Genomic DNA, 18,835 nt, shown 5'->3' with positions numbered 1-18,835 from the left:
CGTGACAAAAAGCTTTCGATAAGAAATTTCGTCTGCGATTCTTTTATTTTTTGAAAATTTATTTTCAGCTTGATTACAAAATAATTGGCACGGCGAGAATTTATAATTAGCAATTTACTAAATTTAAGTGTGTAAATAAAGAATAATAATATTTTTTGTGGTAGCTAGATGACAAGGCAGAAATGCTCGAAGAGATAATAAAAAATAATGTTATAAATAAACTAAACTAATAGCTTAACGTTACACTGAGTGATTTTATAATTTTTTTTTTTATGAATTTGCTCTGATTACAGACATTAAAATGACTTCTTAATCTATTTATAATTTTGTTTTAAACCATCATCAATCCAACTTTTTTTCAAATAAAATTCATTCTACATAATATACTATTACTATGGAAATTACTATATTTTTTATGTTTATTTATGTAATATTTTCCACCTTTTTAATCATATTTTTGTTTATTGTTTGTTTTTTTTTTATTTATTTTTATTTTTACTTGGAAATTTCATTAATTTTATATTTGTTTATTTAATTTCAGATAATTTATCAATATTTCAAATAATGAAACATAATTTATAATTTAATTATTAAAATTTTCGCATCTTTTGGAATTGTTTACGTTTTATTTTCCTGCAAATTAATAATTTATTATTTTATTTTAGTTTTTGTTATTATGTTTAAATATTTTTTTTTTATATTTTATATATATATGTATGTATTTACATACATTTATTTTTTTGGAGTTAGCATATAACTCTTTAAAAAATTTATGTATTATTTTTTTTTTTTAATTTTGGATAATTATTTATTTATTTTTAAAAAGTATGCTGTGAAAATAAAAAATAAATTCATTTTTTTTTTTAATAATAGCTAAAATATTTAATTATTTCTTTTTTATTTTTATTTTTAGTATTTGTTATTTTATTATTATGTATACTTTTTTTGATTGCTTTTGCCAGCAATTATCTAATTTATATGCAGCTCGTCTTTATGAACCAATTAAAGCAATTGTGCTCAGATTCATTCACCATAAAACGTCACATTGTATAGCCTTTCAACAATATCAATGAGGTGTGCACTATAGAATATATCATACAAGTGGAAGTTTTTTGTATATTTTTTATTAAATGTGTTATTATGCGCACGAAATTGAAACTTGCTATAGAAATTGCGAAAAACAAGTAAAAAAATGTATTTACTTCCTAAATGGTTACTGGGCATAAAGCCCACTCTAAATAAAATAAAACCGCAACAATGGCGCTTTAAAATTCGCAAATTTTTTTCAAATAATTGCGTAAAACACACCCACACATAAACAGAAAAATTGTCAAAAAAATTGTGGTCGATTGTTAAGTTTTTATTTTTTTCGGATGTCCCCTTGAAATTCCGGCAAGCCGCAAAATATATACAAACTTGTATAAATTTGTATTTGCGTATGCGGGGTTTCAGCTGGCAATGACGTCATGCCGGTAATGGCGTGTTGTGCGGTTGTGCACGCCGGTCTCGCGCTGGTCAACACAGGTCTCAACGCTTTATCCACTCCACACTGTGTCAGTGGTCGGCATGAGAGGATTTGTCACTGTGTTGGTGAGCACGAAAATAAAGTAGCCCAGTAAGAAATTGGAATTAAAATTAAGCAATTTTTATTATTAATTAATAGTATAATGAAAATTAACTAATTGTCTGTTGAGGATATATTCCCTATTATCTTTAAAAGACTTGGAACATAAAAGGCGTTGCATGGCATCAAAGGCATTTAGAATCATAACATATTTCTCGCAGGGCATATTTGGTTTTGCGCTATAGTCTTGCGTGATGTTAATTCGTTGCTGGCTCAACAACGACTGAACGATAGAGCGTAAGCGTACGTGTGAAGTTAGTTTGCACAATTGTGCTAAGAAATGCCGACCACTGCACTATGTCGATTTTGGCTTCGACGCACAAGTACAAAAATCGCATTGCAAAATATAATATTTACATACAAATATACATAGATATACTGTGTACATATATAAATATAATATGTGTGCATATTAGTTTTGCATACAAAACTAATTAATCCAGTTCGCTAGCTTGTTTGCTTTCGTCTTTGCTCGCATCAGCCTCAGTGCTGCCTTTGCAAGTCTTAAATTACTCTCTTCTGATTTATTTCACTACCAAATGACGTCACGCTTTACTGTTTTCAATATTTAGTGTGTTTGAATGAAGAAAAAATTGTTGTTTTTGCGCGAAATTATGATGGCTTATGTGTGCTTGTTGTTTTTGCCATGTAATTTGAGTCGTAAGTGTTTGACGTGCTGGTAAACACTTCAATATACGTCGTGTTGTTGCTGTTTTTGCCTATGTACACACGATATTTCTGCTTGTACACCTCTTTAGCGTATTGTTGGCGATTTTTTTATTAACTCGAATTACTTTTTCTTTTTCATTGGTATTGACGCGCATGACTCATTTTATATTTCTGCGACAGTGTCGTTATTATTATGATTGACACTGTCGTGTATTTGCTTGTTTTGATGTTTTGTTCGTGTAAATTCGTTTTCTTTGTTTGTTGTTTAGTCTATTTGTGTATCCAATAAAGCAAATTGAAGGTGGACTTCTGACACATGAAAAATAAAAGGAGATTTAATAAATATTTTGCTTTTTTCTTGCCAAAATGAAATAATTTTGAAATTGCACTCATGAGTGCACAGACCATCTGTATGAACTTGTGGTTGTGTGGGTATATATGTACGTTTGTTTTTATTTTTAGTCACCGTGATATGCGTGATTTAATTGTCGTAGACAATTGGTTGAACCCCTTGGACCGCCAATATTTTTTGTTATATTTATTTTTGTATGCATTTTCAATAAAAAATGTGATATATATTATTTTTAATTTTCTTTGTGGAATAATGGAATAACTGATTTTTGGAACTTTTTCTGTATAGTATTGGAAACTCTGATTTCTCTCTGTAGAATTTTGGAAACCCTGATTTTAATATACATATTTGCTCAATGTAATATTGAAAAGTTTTGATTTTGTAAATTTCGGATTTTTCGGGAACATTACTATTAGTAAAAGTCTCCCGCCGAACCTTGCTAAACTTTTTGAACTCTATAAAAATATGTTCGGAAATCGATGTAAATTTATCTCTACTATGAATGGCCGAAATAACCGCTACTCAAAAATTCACAGTTTTTAATTATAATCATTGTGTTACTTCCGCTCTCTTGAAAAAGTCAAGACTTGGTAAGAACTAAACAAACTTTTTCCATCCTTAAACAGCTTTCTCTACCTTCCTTTAGATTTTTAACTGATTTATACCTTCCTTGCTATTATGAAAGAGTGGCATAGCCAGATCCGTTCATTCATCACCTTTCATTTGACTCATTAACACTTACAACACCCTGTATGGGTACCGAAGCGAAATAAAAATTTCATTATCTCTTTATTTGAAGTTCTATTCCACATTTTTCAAACATTTTGCCATTTTGTAAAACAAAAAAAAATTTTAAAACTTAAATATCAAAATTATTTAACCAATACTATAGAAATTTTCAACTTAAACAGTAAACTGATAAATCCATGCTTTACGACGACGCAGTAGTAATTTGATTCATCAAAAAGATTAAATTTAAATTATTCTTAAGCGCGCTTTTTATTCTCACAACATTTTACTGAAGCTTACGTTCACTTTTTTGTCTTTTTCAGCAGGGCTTTGGTTTCGAACCGGACATGGACATGGATATGGATATGGACATGTTTCCACGCAGTCGCTTGGGCCGCATGCACGACCCGTTCAGTGGCTTCAACAACTCACGTAAGCACAACAAAATAACGACACTTGTAAAATTTGCGCTGATTAAAGTTTCTCTTTCCTCTTTTGTGTCACTATAGATTTTGGTTTTCCCCAATTCAACTCGCTCGGTCGCCGACGTGCTGCCGATCACATGGGCCGTGATGATGACTTCTTTAATCGCCTGCCTTCAGAATTCCGTCAATATATACCGGACGGTTTTGGTCACAGACGTGACGAAAGCGCCACATTGCCACGCCGACACAGCTCTCAGCATTCACAACAAGCCCCAGTACAGGGTGGCGGTCCCGCCTACTATCAATCATACGTACCCGCTTCACCACCCAACGGCGCTGGCGTACCACAGTCGCCATCGAAGAAACTCTGCGACGCCGCCATACAAACTGAAGATCCCACTGTCCGCATGGATGGCGATCAGGTGGACAGCGCTGCACCACAAGCTTATGCTGATAATTTACAACAACATGGGCTACGTAACACTGTCGATATGGGTGTGAAGTCAGCGCTGGAGTCGGAACAAGGTATACGTGCGCATTCGGCGCCACCACAAGAACAACAACAACAACAGGTGCCAGTGAATGGCAAGCGCCAGACACCGCCACCACAGGCCGGACACTCACAATTCGGCACACAGACTAGTCCACATGTGCAGACTGGCCCTAATGCTGGTCAGCAACCGCAGTATCATAAGGCCTATTACCCGCCACAACAACAACCGCACCCACAGCAACGACAACAGACACCACCACCGCCACAAACCCCGGGCGGCAGCTATGTGCGCACCATACCGATCTTTGTGGAGGGTCGTTCTGAGCCGATCATTAACGCACACAAGGAAATACCAAATCAAAATAGCGCGCCCGGTCAGACACAAGCTACGGCTAGTGCTTCGGCTCGAGCATTTGTGCCGCCACAACAACAGCAGCAACAGTACCAACCACAACCACAGCAACAACAACAGCCGCAACATCAGCAACACCGTCCAACTCCACTAAATACTCAGCAGCAGCCCTCTCAACAGGGTGCAGCCGCAGGTGGAATGCCACCACAAACTCCACATACGCTAGACTCAATCAGCAAAATCCAAGACATTCAACGCGATGTCCTCGATCTCATGGCGAAAGTGGAGAATTTCACGGGCACACGTCAAGACAAAGAGTACGTCTATCTTGACGAGATGTTGACACGTAACCTACTTAAGTTGGACACAATCGATACAAACGGCAAGGATAGCATACGTCTAGCGCGTAAGGAGGCCATCAAATGCATACAGGCATCCATCAATGTGCTCGAAGCGAAAGCAAACGAGAACACTAAAGCTGCACAACAGGCAACAGAAGGTGGCGAAGCGTCCGAACAGTCCGTATCAAGCGGTGCCGCTGAACCAATGCAGACCGAAGAGGCTGCGACGCGCAAGAGCGCTTCAAAAGAGAAAGTTGCAGAGGTTGCATCTGAAGCTGCAGAGACGCCTGTGGCCGAGCCCGAACCGGCTGATGCGAAGCAAATTCAAGCGCCCATACCATTGCCACCGCCAGAGGGCATGCAAGTCGAACAGTCAGCAAGCGCTAGTGATGTGAAGAGTGCGGATGCCGCCGAGGTGAGCAACAAGGAAGCAGTGGCCAGTAGCGATGCTCCGGCTGCGGAAGCCGCCACAACCGAAGTGTCGTCGAAGGCTGAGGCGGAGGCGAGCAAATGATGATTGCAACAGCGCAGCTCATCAGGCGCCGTGAGCTCCTCTTCCTACTCAGCCTCATTTTCAAAGCGTTTACATAGCATCACCAAACGAAAGTCCTAAAAAAACTTAGTTTCATACATCTAAATAAATGTAAAATTCGTTGTGTTAGAAATTTAACGAAAATTTAAGAAAAAAATATATACATACTTATATACGTTTTTATTTTATGCCACAAATTATTTTAGAAAATGTTGAAAGGAATGCTGCGCAGTGCTTTAGGCAAAAAAACAATATGTTTCGTAAATTTAAGTGAGATGTTTAGCGAGCGCTAGTATACCACACGAGTCCTGCTTCGGAGCCGAAGCGAGCGACTCGACAGGCACTGCGTTTATTGGACGAAAAATAATAATAATAATAAGAATAAAAATATTTAAAATATATTTTTTTGTTTTTGTTTTTCACATTATTCTGGTTATGATATAATCTAAGCGTTAAATTAAGGTCTTGAAGTAAAAAATATATTTTTTTGTGATTAGATTTCGATCATGGGATATTTTGTTATCGAAAGTTGCTGTTCTTATTTAATTTTTGGCTATAAAAATTAGATTTTTTCTGATGATGGCGATAAAAATATAATAATTCTTGTATAATGATTTTAGTCACACAATTGTAAAAAATAGTTTGATGTTTATTATTTTTTTCTAATAGAAATGTAAAAAAAAATATCGATTAAATATAATACAAAACGGTTTTGAGACAATTAATCACAATCGATATATTGTAAATCCCAAAAATCCTGAAAAATGGATAGAATTGCATAGATTTTTTAATTGTGAAGATTTTTATGGCAAACGAAGAATATGGACAGTTTATGCTCAGAAATCAATTTATGAGAACGAACCGTTGAAACCAATATGGGTCAAACCACGTCAAGGTGGTCCCTGAAAATTTCGAAAAATCACCGATTTTGAAAATTAGTGGTTTATTTGGAAACGCATACCCCGTGATGTATTTAAATATTTCGTCAAAATTCTTTTTTTTTTTTTGTTAAAGTTATTTAAGGTTGAAATTTAGAGCACGATAAAATTGTAAAATTATTTTCTTATAAACTACTGGAGATAAATCGATGAATTTTTGTGAAGTCAAATAAAAATGTTCGTGCTATGTTATAAATATTTTTTCATGGTCCCGACATCCATAGTGAGTTCAGTGGAATCATCTGACTTATGTCCACATTAGTAAAACCTAGGGTGTACTTACCATTTGGCATAAAACGTTGACAACAGGCACCAATTTATCCAATGGCATATGGCAATCCTAACTTACCATTGAATTTCAAGACCAAATATTAAGGTACAGTTACTAGTTCGTAATAGTTTCGACTTTATAACGGCATTCAAACCTTATACAAACTTGATTTTTTATTTCACTTGAATTCTGATACATTATCAAATATTGTTTACAAATTCTGAAAGAGCTGATATATAGGGTGATTTTTTAAGAGCTTGATAACTTTTTTTTAAAAAAAAACGCATAAAATTTGCAAAATCTCATCGGTTCTTTATTTGAATCGTTAGATTGGTTCATGACATTTACTTTTTGAAGATAATTTCATTTAAATGTTGACCGCGGCTGCGTCTTAGGTGGTCCATTCGGAAAGTCCAATTTTGGGCAACTTTTTCGAGCATTTCGGCCGGAATAGCCCGAATTTCTTCGGAAATGTTGTCTTCCAAAGCTGGAATAGTTGCTGGCTTATTTCTGTAGACTTTAGACTTGACGTAGCCCCACAAAAAATAGTCTAAAGGCGTTAAATCGCATGATCTTGGTGGCCAACTTACGGGTCCATTTCTTGAGATGAATTGTTGTCCGAAGTTTTCCCTCAAAATGGCCATAGAATCGCGAGCTGTGTGGCATGTAGCGCCATCTTGTTGAAACCACATGTCAACCAAGTTCAGTTCTTCCATTTTTGGCAACAAAAAGTTTGTTAGCATCGAACGATAGCGATCGCCATTCACCGTAACGTTGCGTCCAACAGCATCTTTGAAAAAATACGGTCCAATGATTCCACCAGCGTACAAACCACACCAAACAGTGCATTTTTCGGGATGCATGGGCAGTTCTTGAACGGCTTCTGGTTGCTCTTCACCCCAAATGCGGCAATTTTGCTTATTTACGTAGCCATTCAACCAGAAATGAGCCTCATCGCTGAACAAAATTTGTCGATAAACACATTTCGAACCGAACACTGATTTTGGTAATAAAATTCAATGATTTGCAAGCGTTGCTCGTTAGTAAGTCTATTCATGATGAAATGTCAAAGCATACTGAGCATCTTTCTCTTTGACACCATGTCTGAAATCCCACGTGATCTGTCAAATACTAATGCATGAAAATCCTAACCTCAAAAAAATCACCCGTTACTTATACAATTAAATTGAATATTCAAATATATTTTGATGGTTAGTATTTTTCTCCAGTTCCTATTGCTCCCAAATGTAGTAATTTTTCTATGAAACTATCTGTGGAGCTCAAGTTTTCAAATACCATGGTAGTATGATTTTCAACAGCTTTAATCTTTTTCGATTCCAACACCAGAAATTTTGAGTGGAATTATGATTTCTTGGAAAGGTTTTTATGAGAATTAATTTATTAAAACTGAGTAACTTCTTCTCGATTTTGCAGACTGTATTAAGATCTATCGCATAATATCCGCTATTTAAAATTAGTGGACTGCCTTAACAGTTCTGTATATTTCTTTCATGATATATGAATCTTAAACAGCGGCCAGTCTTGAATGTAATGCTTAAATTGCATGACCGAGAGATCGTCAGCATCTTTTGTATTCATTAATGATCGTAATTTTGAATAACGAATTAAATTTAAAAGATTTATATATACATATATCATAAGATGATATACATACATACATACATTGCCTGTGTGGTTAGTAGAAATGATATCTTCGTTTCCAATTATAAATTAGGAAAGACACGTCTTTGTCAGCTGGGTGTTCCGCATATGTAACATAAAAGTATAAGTATATCTGAATTATTTTTGGTAGAAAATGTAATATTAAGTACCGTTATTTTAGCATGTAATCATTAGAAAATACTATTTTTGTTGCTAACACCAGGAAAGGAAATATCTAACGAATATTCTTGCACTAAACATACTAATCTTAATACTAAAAATACTAAGAAACAGTAAACGATCAAATATTATAGTAAAATGGAAAAAATTAAATAAAAATTACGTTAATAAACAGCAAACATAAACACACGGTGCCTAAGCAATAACATAAGAGAGATGTAATGAAGCTTACCTCAATTTGATATAAAGAAAATTATCATAAAAAACGATTTTTAATGAAAAAAAAATTGGAGAAAAAGTTAAATAAAATACTAAAAAATCACAAAATTTTAACCAGATACAAAAAATTAAATATAATCATGTTTTAGCTTCTCCAAAGTACACTTTTGTGAAAAACTTGCAGTAAAGTTTGAAATAAGCGAAACACTGACTTCTTAAAAAAAAACGAAATCTTGATTGTTTGTAAATAAATAACATATTTATCATACATTTAGTGTGCCTTTGATTTCTTGTTTCAAAAACTTGTTTAAGTCCACTACACTGCTTCCGCCACTTTTCTGTTATTAATTTTTTTATTGTCTCCAAATGGTAAGTTTATACAAAGTACTCTTAAAATTACCTTCTACAAGTAATTACCAAAACGAAATCCACTTCTTTTTATTTTTTATTGGCGTAGACACCGCTTACGCGACTTTACAAACACGCGCTAGTCGTTCTTCCATTTCGCTGGTTGGCGCCAATTGGAGATTCCAAGGTCATTCTCCTGCTTTCCCCCGGCAAGTATTGCATCGAATACTCTCACAACTGGAGTGTTTTCGTCTATTCGAACAACATAACCTAACCAGTTTAGCCACTGTCTTTTAATATCTTATATAAATGCATACATAGCTCATCGTTCCATCGAGTGCGATATTCACCGTTGCCAATGCGTAAAGGACCATGAATCTTCCGCAGAACTTTTTATGAGTGACTTGTAGAATTTTATCTTTGTTCTTCGAGAGAGGATTTAATACTCAATTGTGTACTCAGTCCGAAGTAGCACCTGTTGGCAAGAGTTATTTTGTGTTGGATTTTGAGGTTGACGTTGTTATTGATGTTAAGGCTGGTTCCAAAATAGACGAGAAATTATGTACGACTTCGAAGTTATGACTGCGAACAGTGACATGGGAGCCAAGTTGCGAGTGCAAGGACTGTTTGTTTGATGACAGGTGACATTTCGTCTTGGCCTCGACCAGACCCATACGCTTCGCTTCTTTATCCAGTATGGAAAAAGCAGAACTAACATCGCGTACGCCAGTAGCTGTACACACTTATAGAAAATGGTACCTTCTCTATTCAGCTCAGAGTTATATCCAGAAGTAGATTGAAGAAGTCGCACGATAGGGAGTCACCTTGTCCGAAATCTGGTTTGGTATTGAACGGCCCGGCGAGATTCTAACGGAGCTTTTGGTATTCTTCAACGGCTGTTTACATAGACGTATTAGTTTTGCGGGGATACCTAATTCAGACATAGCGGCATAAAGGCAGCCCCTTTTCATGCTGTCAAAAGCAGCTTAAGTAGACTGGTCTTTTCCAAGATTTGGCGCATAGTGAATATTTGGTTAGCTGTTGCTTTCCCAGGCCTGAAGCCACATGATAAGGTCCAATCAGTTTGTTTAGGAGGTTTATCCCACGGTAGTTGTCGCAGATTGTGGACTTTCCCTTGTTTAGATTGAGCAGAGCATACATAAATTCCAATCTTCAGACATGCTTTCGTCCGACCATGTTTTACAGAGAAGCTGATCCATGTTTCTTATCAGCCCTTCGCCGCCGTATTTGAAAGCTCGGTCGGCAATCCATCGGCATCCAGTTAATTGTTTCATAATTTTTAGCAAAACTTAATCTTCCTATTAAAAAACATCGGCTTCCAGAAATTTTAAACTCATCGCCAAGCGAAATCACCACCCTTGACAAAGGTCATAAGGATGCAAGGTTACAGTACGCAAAAATGTACATGAAGTAGACATTAGAATGGATAAATGCAATTTTTTTCCGACGGAAAAAGTTTAGTCTCGTCGGTCCTGACGGTACAAAAATAGGAACCAAGGTTAAGTAGAACCTGAAAGTGTCTTGGGAAAGAACTAAGTTTTGGAAAAGTTTGAAGAAATCTGTAATAAAAGGAGAATAATTTGATATACTATAAAACATACTAATGGTTTTTAATTTCACCTTTTGTTTTCAATTTTAATTTGTCTAAACAAATCAATTATTGATCTAGTACATATAATGTTCAGAATTTTTCAGACTTTACCTAGCTACGACCAATAACTGTTGGTACCTACTTATACTACAAACATATCATCTATAAATTTCAGGTCCATCCTTCCAATAATCTCTCTTCAAGTATTATTATTATCACGGTCACTCGGCGGCTTTGCACCGAAGAATTTTTCGTACTCCTCTTGTCTTTTGCGAGCACGAGCCTCACGCTCAACCTGACGCTTTTTGGAAAACCGCTGGTGTATGCGTTTCATCTCTTGCACCTCCTTCATCTCTTCTTTGTCCTCATCCTAGAAACAAACATTTTAGAGAAATTGAACTAATATTATATCCGTCATACTTACGCTCATATTCAGCCGAAGCACCAAAGCACGTCGTCCATCTGACATCGGTTGACTGTAATGCATAAAATTCTTTAGACGTTCCGCCGGCGGTACACTACGCTCCACTACCAGTACAATGCGCGCCCACTGACGTTGCCACTCGTTGCGTATCTCGGCGATCTTTTGATAGGTGTTACCCATCATAGCGATCAACATGTTCACCAACAACACGCTGACAATCACCATAAAGAGAAAGAAAAGCGTCTTCGCTTCATATTCGTGCTGTGTGGAACCCATGCCGCCGAAGTAGTCACCAAAATTGGTGAGCGACATTAAGAACATAGCCACTATAGACTCCATTGGGGAAGGCATTGGATTCGACTCGGAATCGTCGATTTCCTCTGGTGTTGCGGGGTTGTCGAATGTGAGAAATATAATATAGTAAGCTTGTGAAAAACCCATCACGAAAACCAGATAGATGGAAACGAAACGTATAAGGTCACCCATGACCATGCGATAGATCATCACAACGAAAGGACCGACAGTTTTGAAACCACTGAAAAATCAGGATTTAGTTGTATGTATTTAGCACAGATATTTTTTAGAATTTACCGACAAAAGAATAGAAAGTAAGGCGCTGTAGTGAGCATAATAAAGACAGCCACATGATCATCAATCTCGGTCATGCAGGACAACCTCAGCCACGGTATAGTCATCATGAGCGCACAGGAGAACAGAAACATGACCCTAGAGGGTGCAGTCATCTTTAGATGGATAAGAAATATAGAAAGAAAAAATCATCATATGAAAGAATGGCACCTTACCATATTCTCGACAAACATTTTATAACCCAAAAAACGTGCTTCTCTCAGGGCCGCCAATAAGTATAAAATCGAGCCAAAGAATATGATGATTTCAGCTACAATTCGTACCTAAAAGAGAAGAAAGTTTTGGTTAATTACACGCGAACTTGCTGTGATCTTCATAAGCAACCTTCGCTAAGTCCGATTCCATGTTCATTAGCGGACATTCGGCATAACTCGCCCACCAAGATGGCACTGGTTCCACATCATTATCGTCAAAGTAGTCAGTGAAGTTCAACCAAAAGGTTTCTGTGAAGTTTAAAAAAGTCATGATTAACTCAGACCCTAATGTACAGTTCAGACTCCACTCACTGTATTCCATCTTGTCGATTGCGCGCTTGATCAAACGCCGTAACCACTTATCGCCTCTATGAAATGCAGCAGTACTACTTGTATTTATGGCTTGCGGGTTAGAAGTTACCACACCGCCGCTCTCAACTTCTTCGCCATCATCGTCTTCATTTTTGTCAGACGGTCCGGGACGTAAGATAAAACTTATTAAGGAGAAGAGGAAATAGAAGGAGAACATATAAAACTGTTTGTAGAAACGCGACTTGACAAAGGACTCCCATTTGGTCTTCAATAAATCGATAACTACACCGTCTAACAACTCCAGGTGCTCCAGTTTGTCCTGCAAGTTGTATAACGTAAATTTTATCGAGCACCTATTCGGTTTTCGAAATCTACTTACACCGAAAACTACGAAATTCAATACCGAATCTTTATTGATATTCCCTGTCTCGACATCGATCGTGTCGATCATCGACAATGGGTACGCCGCACATGTTATGCTACCCAGTTGCCAATATATCTCACGTTCTATACTTAATATATGAAAGAACATCTCGACACGTCCCAGCTTCGCGGCCAACGTAAGCGCCGTTAGGTTTTGCATATTGCGTAAGTGTATATTGGTGCCTACCTCGTAGGCTACATCGAACATTTCGATCTTTTCGTAGATAACCAGCATATGCAGCGAAGTATTGCCGTTGGTGTCCTGCAGATTGGGGTCAGCGCCACGTGCCAACACCAAGCGAAAACAATCTTTTTGTGAGAGACAGGCAGCAAAGCTCATTGGGTACTCGCCCCAATAGACATAACCATCGTAATTGGTCATCGGTTGTACGCCGACATACTCATGATCGGGCGAGTCGTAACGTGAAGGTTTCTGATCCTCGGCGGACATGAAGGCGCCACAACAACTAAGAAGATCACAGATGTGTATTAGCTGTAGTTATACGCTTCGCATTACCTATTACCGTTCTTGTACATCTGCGCCAGCATCTAGTAGATATTTAACCATCGCCGGGTCCTCGTTAACGATCGCGATATGTAACACGCTCTCACCATAATATTCATCGCACATATAGACATCGAGTATGAGTTTGGGATACCATTTGAGCAGACGTTTGGCCAGATCCGCATGCAATGATGAGGCGTTCAGCAGACAGAGATGTAAAATGGTCTCGCCGACAGCGCCGCGTTCCTGAAAAAAAAAACCCTTTACTTGCGCAAGACAGGCTACAGAGACCACTACTACTCACATTCAAATTCCAGCACACAAAACGGTAGGCGCTCGGATTCGATATATATTCGGCTTCCGAAACCTCTGTACAGTAGTCGTGTATATTAAAGTCATCATCTGGATTCTCCAGCGCTCTGATCTCAGGCAGTTGTTTGGTGCGCGCGCGCTCCTTATTACGTAAGAGCACCAATTTCGAAATTGGAAAGTAGCGGCCTGCGCCTTTATTATAGAGAAACGGTTCGACCTTCGTTTTTATTGCGTGATCGATTTCTGCGAATTGTTTCGTCTGACACGCCCGTTTCATCATATCCACCAAGAGACCGCCGCCCTTGAGATTAACAAACTTGTAAAGCGCTTGTGTGGAGACGCCAGCTTGCTTCTTGACGCCACTCGTTACATTGCTCTCCGTATTCCCCATGGTGTCAGACCAAGCTCAAGTCAAACGTACAAGTTGAGAAACGGGCACGGATAGGCACCGCGACTGACCTTATAATATTAACAGAAGTTATGGGAGCATTGTACTTTTTGAGATGTATCGTATGACTATTCACGTTACGACATCGTTCGAGGTAGCTTTTATAAGAAAATTTCAGGTTTTACTTCAGCGCATTGACTTTAACTTTCTGTGAGCTGGAAAAAAGTAACGTGGTCTTCTACTAAGTTTCAAAACTTTTCGTAGTTCGAAGCAGAGGGTAGTTGAAAATCTCGGCAGAACTTTTAAGCTGTAGCTCCGGTTGACTCCACAGTTATTTTTAAGAGATTATTTTTATAATTATAACTGTTTTTGGTGAGCAAAACTTTCTAAAGAAATATAATTCTGCTGAAACTTGCGCTTTACTTAAACTCACTGAAAAATTCCATTGATTTAACAGCAAGTCGACCATCGGTTGGTTGCTAAGCAAACAGCGCGTATTCTGCCAAAGACTCGAAGGACTTGTTAAATTTCACTTTCAGTCTTTGTCGGCCTCCTATTTTTACCGGGGAAAAAGTGGCGCGAAAAATTAGTACCTTGACAATTCAAAGAGCGAAAGGTAAACAAAAAGGACGAGCAACCGTAAAAGAGCAGAGCGACGCTCACCCATCAGCAATGCCATAGCTGACCTTCCTTCAGCCACATGCGGCTATTTAATACATCGAAAAGGTTGCCTCAGTATGTAAGGGTGTGCACTTTAAATATGTTCTTTCCGCTTTTCTCTAGCTGTTGCAAATATGTTGTTTATAAACAAGTCGGCCGATGTCATGCGCATGTCAACGTCAAATATTTCCAGGTGAATGGACTTCTACGAGCCGTTTGTTCATCAATGAATGAGTTATGCAAATTCTTGTCCTTGATATTACTTCTGTGACATGCCAATAAAAGCGATATAAATCCGATATGCACGCGAGACCTTATACGAATGTAAACAAAGTGCTTTGATCCAATTAAAGTTCAATGAACCGGGCAAAAGACACACAGTAGACAGCTTGTATTATCACTTGACTCAAAAAGTTATTGTTTGTTAAAGGATATTTGGGAATTTTACTCTGGCAAAGCGTCAATAAAATGGGACGGACGAACATCGTAATCTCGTCCAAATCTTTTTAAGACCTCCCGTTTTTGTTGGAAGACATTCTAACTCCGGTTTTAAACTTGTGACATACATATATCGCTTAATAAGACCAGAGATGTATAAATGTATAAGAAGAGATCAAATTGGTGAATCTATATAAATTACTTCAAGACTTTAAATGTGTTATTTTTACCCCAGGCGGAAGTTATCTACAAAGACCGCCCCTTTTGACATGACGAATCTGCCGCAAAGACAAGCACGACAACCACAAAACACTAAATAGAATTCACCTAAATGATTTAGTAAAAATATTTTGAATCTTCACTGTGTTTCAAGCTACCTATAAGTTAATGGACTATCAGCAATGTAACTAAACAGTCGATTAAAATTAAATTTAGGTTTGCCCTGAGACCTCAGCTCTTTTCCGTACTCCCCTTTTTTACATACGTACCCACTTTCATTACTATGAATAATTCCAGGATCTTGATAAGCAATCAGCTCCCTATTCGATTATATATGTAGATCGAAGAGACTTATATGTACGTCTGCAAATCGCTACGATTTCCAGAAGCACTGGCAGCCTCGCCCAAGTTAAATATGCACTTATTTGTCCATGGTTATGAAATGCTTAGCGCGCCTATAGTATATTGAAATAATTCGAACCGGATATCAAGTAATGAGACTTGAATGAAAAAGATAGCTCCCGAGTGAAGTGAGTTCTATGAGTAAGAGACAATAAATTTCTAGGATGTTCGCAGGTATGAAGAAACAATCTATTGGTGGACATTTATGCAACAAAAATACCTTAAATGGGTTTGACGGCTTCAAAACATGGATTTATTTTTATTGTCTTATTTAGTTCTATAACTTCTCTAGGATGTTGTCTTAAATGTTCAAGTTGATCCAAGTAATAGTTATGGACATACAGCTTTGAAAAGTTGTCAGCTATACAGTTACTCAAAGTGGGTTGTCAATATTTCTCCCGAACTACCAAACCGATCATAATGAAATATTACACAGGTGGTCGACGTTTTGAGACATAATTTTCAATTTTTTTATTCAATTGAATCTATTAAAAATAACGCCATCAAAATTTAGACTTTTGTCTGCCAAAAATACAATTTTTACTTCTTTTTTGTTTTTCTCTCGAACACTCGTAACGTCGACTCATCAGTGACTTGTAGAGTTTGGTCTTTGTTCGTCAAAGAAGGACTTTACTTCTCAATTGCCTACTCAGTCCGAAGTAGCACCAGTTGGCAAGAGTTACTCTGCGTTGGACAAAATTATCGACGACTTCGAAGTTATGACTGTCAACAGTGGCGTGGGAGCCAGGCCGCGAGTGCGAAGACTGTTTGTTCGATGACAGGAGATATTTCGTATTGTCCTCATTCACAAACAGAACCATACGCTTCGCTTCCTTATCCAATCTGGAGAAAGCAGAACTAAAGGCGCGGTTGTTGAGGACAATGATATCAATATCATCGGATTACGTCAGCAGCTGTAAACCCTTATAGAAGATTGTACCTTCTCCGTTTAGTTCTGCAGCTCGAATTATTTTCTCCAAGAGTAGATTGAGGAAGTCGAACGAAAGATAGTCGCCTTGTGGGAAGCCTCGTTTGGTATCGAACGGTTCGGAGAGGTCCTTCCCGATTCCGACGCAACTTTTGGTATTGCTCAATGTCAGCTAACACAACCGTATTAGCTTTGCGGGTATAGATAAAGATAAATAGATAAATAATTGATGAATGCACCGCGACCTTAGGTCTATTGTGCCTTCTCCTAACTCACAGGGACTCACTTAGCTCCAGCATATTGATAAAGTCTAATATTCTGCTGGACGCTAGTGAGGCGATGTGATCGCTATCCGGAAACATGGATCCAAGGGGCTTCGACTTGCGTCTGCAGACTGCGATGCAGTCGATTGGGAGGTGCTCCGGGGTTTAAGGCTCCCTGTAGCAAAACCGGCAGTTAGCGCAAGAGGCCAGTCCCACGCTTTTTCAACTTGCAGTGGCCGGTGTAGAATGCGACCAGAAGCCTGAGTTTATCCCTTGGGAGGTTAATTATTGATTTTAGCCTGTTCTAGTTGTACCCCCCAATTAGCAACTTGGCATGACGCATACCATGCACCCGTTGCCAATGCCTTTCCCTGCCCAATCTTTCTTTCTTACGGAGCAGCTCCTTCACGGTATGGGGGCCCACCCCAGTAAATGGTTTGCGGAGGCTGAGGAGCGAGCGAGCTCATCAGCCAGTTCGTTGCCGGCTATACCTCTATGATCAGGCACCCAGATTAGGTGCACCTAGTTCCTTTCAGCTAGGCTGTTCAGCCGCTCTCTACACTCCTGCAATAGTAGCAATTTGATCTCGAACGAGGAGATCGCTTTTAGTGCCGCTCGACTATCCCTGAGTATGGTTATTCGCTCATTGCGATAGTTGCGATGGAGGTTTATCTCTATACACCGAATTATGGCCAAGACTTCGGCCTGAAAGATGCTCGGAAAGCTACCCATCGGTATGGAGAGCTTGGTGCGTGGACCTGCGATCCCTGCACCAATTCCTTCCGATGTTTTCGAGCCGTCGGTGTACCACTTTAGTGTGCTATCCCTCAGCACCAGCTCAAGAGTGGAGTCGTTCCACTCATTCTTGCTGGCGAGGGTTACCTTAAACTTCTTCGTGAAGTTGATTGTTTTGGTAATCCTGTCCTTCGGGAGGAGGGCAATGGGAATATTGCCACTTATCATCTCCATCCTCTGGGACGAGATTATCTTGCCTTTACCACATCCCTCTGCCGTTATTTGCAGCGCCGCCGTTGGGTAGGTAGTCATGCAGACTCATGCTAGCCGCTAAAGCTTCGATAATTGGGTTCCCACCGAAGCCTGCGACGCTGTAGAGGCCCAGGACACCGCCTCGTATGTGACTATCGGTCGCACAACCATGGTGTACAACCACCTAACGATCCTTGGCTTGCATCACCAGAATTTTCCAGCCAGCCGATTACACATCATTAGTGTTTTAGTTGCCTTGACCAAGATCTGGTTCACATGCTGCTTCCACCGCAGAGTAGAATCCTCCCCCACCTCCCTGTGGGCAAGACGAATCATTGTACCCCCTACTGTAGTCTCAGCGACCCTGGTGCGCAGTACAGCCTCTATCCATTTACGCACCGGTGCTGCCACATTCCTTCTCTCCAGTGTCATGGCTACACTTCTGTAAGATGTGTTGTCAAAGGCACCTTCGATGCCCAATCAGAGCGGGTTGGCCTGTGTTCAGCTTCAGGTAGACATCGGCCTACCGGAATAGCCTCCGGGAAGTGAGTACGCAGAAGCTCAGTCCTCCGCGCTGGTCGTAAATGTCTCGTCACTCCTTTTGATAGCTAGCACTGTGTCAGTCTTTCCTTTGCCCAGAGCCTTGTACAACCGAGCCGCTTCTGGTGTGCAGGAGACATTTTCACAGAATCTCCTAAAGCTAGCCTGTTTAGCAGACCTAATCTCCTTATTATATAGGGTTAGGTTGCTCCTATACTCTTCCCAGACCCCTGTACGTTTTGTCTTATTAAATAGGCTGCGTACCTTCTTCCTGAGGTCTGCGAGCTTCCTTGTCCACCAGGGGCAGTTGCGCCTTTCTGTGGGCACTCTTAGGGGGCAGCTGTCATTGTACGCGTTAATGATGGACCCGTTCAGCGCAGTCAACCTACTTTCCATTCCCGGGCCCGTAACGCTGTTGTCACCTCCTGGTTGCAAATTATCCAAT

At 39.0% G+C, this 18,835-nt stretch overlaps 3 protein-coding genes and 1 long non-coding RNA gene across 12 annotated transcripts in view; 2 read left to right on the top strand and 2 right to left on the bottom strand.

Annotated features, from left to right (window-relative positions):
• LOC105224277 (BAG domain-containing protein Samui) overlaps positions 1–5,918 on the top strand; it is a 31,463-nt gene extending 25,545 nt beyond the window's left edge. For 6 of the 8 annotated variants that reach the window (XM_011202314.4, XM_049458469.1, XM_029549418.2 and 3 more), the window contains 2 exons: positions 3,698–3,806; positions 3,884–5,918. In XM_011202314.4, coding sequence (XP_011200616.1) covers positions 3,698–3,806; positions 3,884–5,499 — 1,725 coding nt within the window. In that variant the 3' untranslated portion in view covers positions 5,500–5,918. The remainder of the gene's footprint in view (positions 1–3,697; positions 3,807–3,883) is intronic. The other 2 variants (XM_011202315.4, XM_049458472.1) reach the window with 1 other exon arrangement.
• Positions 1–6,963, top strand: part of LOC125778873 (uncharacterized) — a 114,276-nt gene extending 107,313 nt beyond the window's left edge. The window contains exon 2 of the long non-coding RNA XR_007423014.1: positions 6,541–6,963. This is a non-coding gene — a long non-coding RNA (uncharacterized LOC125778873). The remainder of the gene's footprint in view (positions 1–6,540) is intronic.
• The window catches only part of LOC105224278 (dual specificity protein phosphatase 15), a 227,321-nt gene that overhangs the window by 157,956 nt on the left and 50,530 nt on the right, over positions 1–18,835 (bottom strand). The gene's annotated exons all lie outside the window — the stretch shown is intronic.
• Positions 10,700–14,233, bottom strand: LOC105224296 (transient receptor potential cation channel subfamily V member 5). Its single transcript, XM_029549429.2, has 9 exons — positions 13,558–14,233; positions 13,273–13,499; positions 12,705–13,215; positions 12,326–12,644; positions 12,144–12,262; positions 11,975–12,082; positions 11,763–11,914; positions 11,172–11,706; positions 10,700–11,117 (listed from the first exon to the last, which is right to left on the bottom strand). Exons 1-9 carry the CDS (start codon positions 13,954–13,956, stop codon positions 10,947–10,949), a joined length of 2,541 nt encoding a protein of 846 aa, XP_029405289.2. The 5' UTR covers positions 13,957–14,233; the 3' UTR covers positions 10,700–10,946.

Source organism: Bactrocera dorsalis, chromosome 5 (genome assembly GCF_023373825.1).
Source record: "Bactrocera dorsalis isolate Fly_Bdor chromosome 5, ASM2337382v1, whole genome shotgun sequence".
Lineage (NCBI taxonomy): Eukaryota > Metazoa > Arthropoda > Insecta > Diptera > Tephritidae > Bactrocera > Bactrocera dorsalis.
The sequence above is the reverse complement of the archived record's forward strand: the minus strand, read 5'-3'. Positions and strand labels throughout refer to the sequence as shown.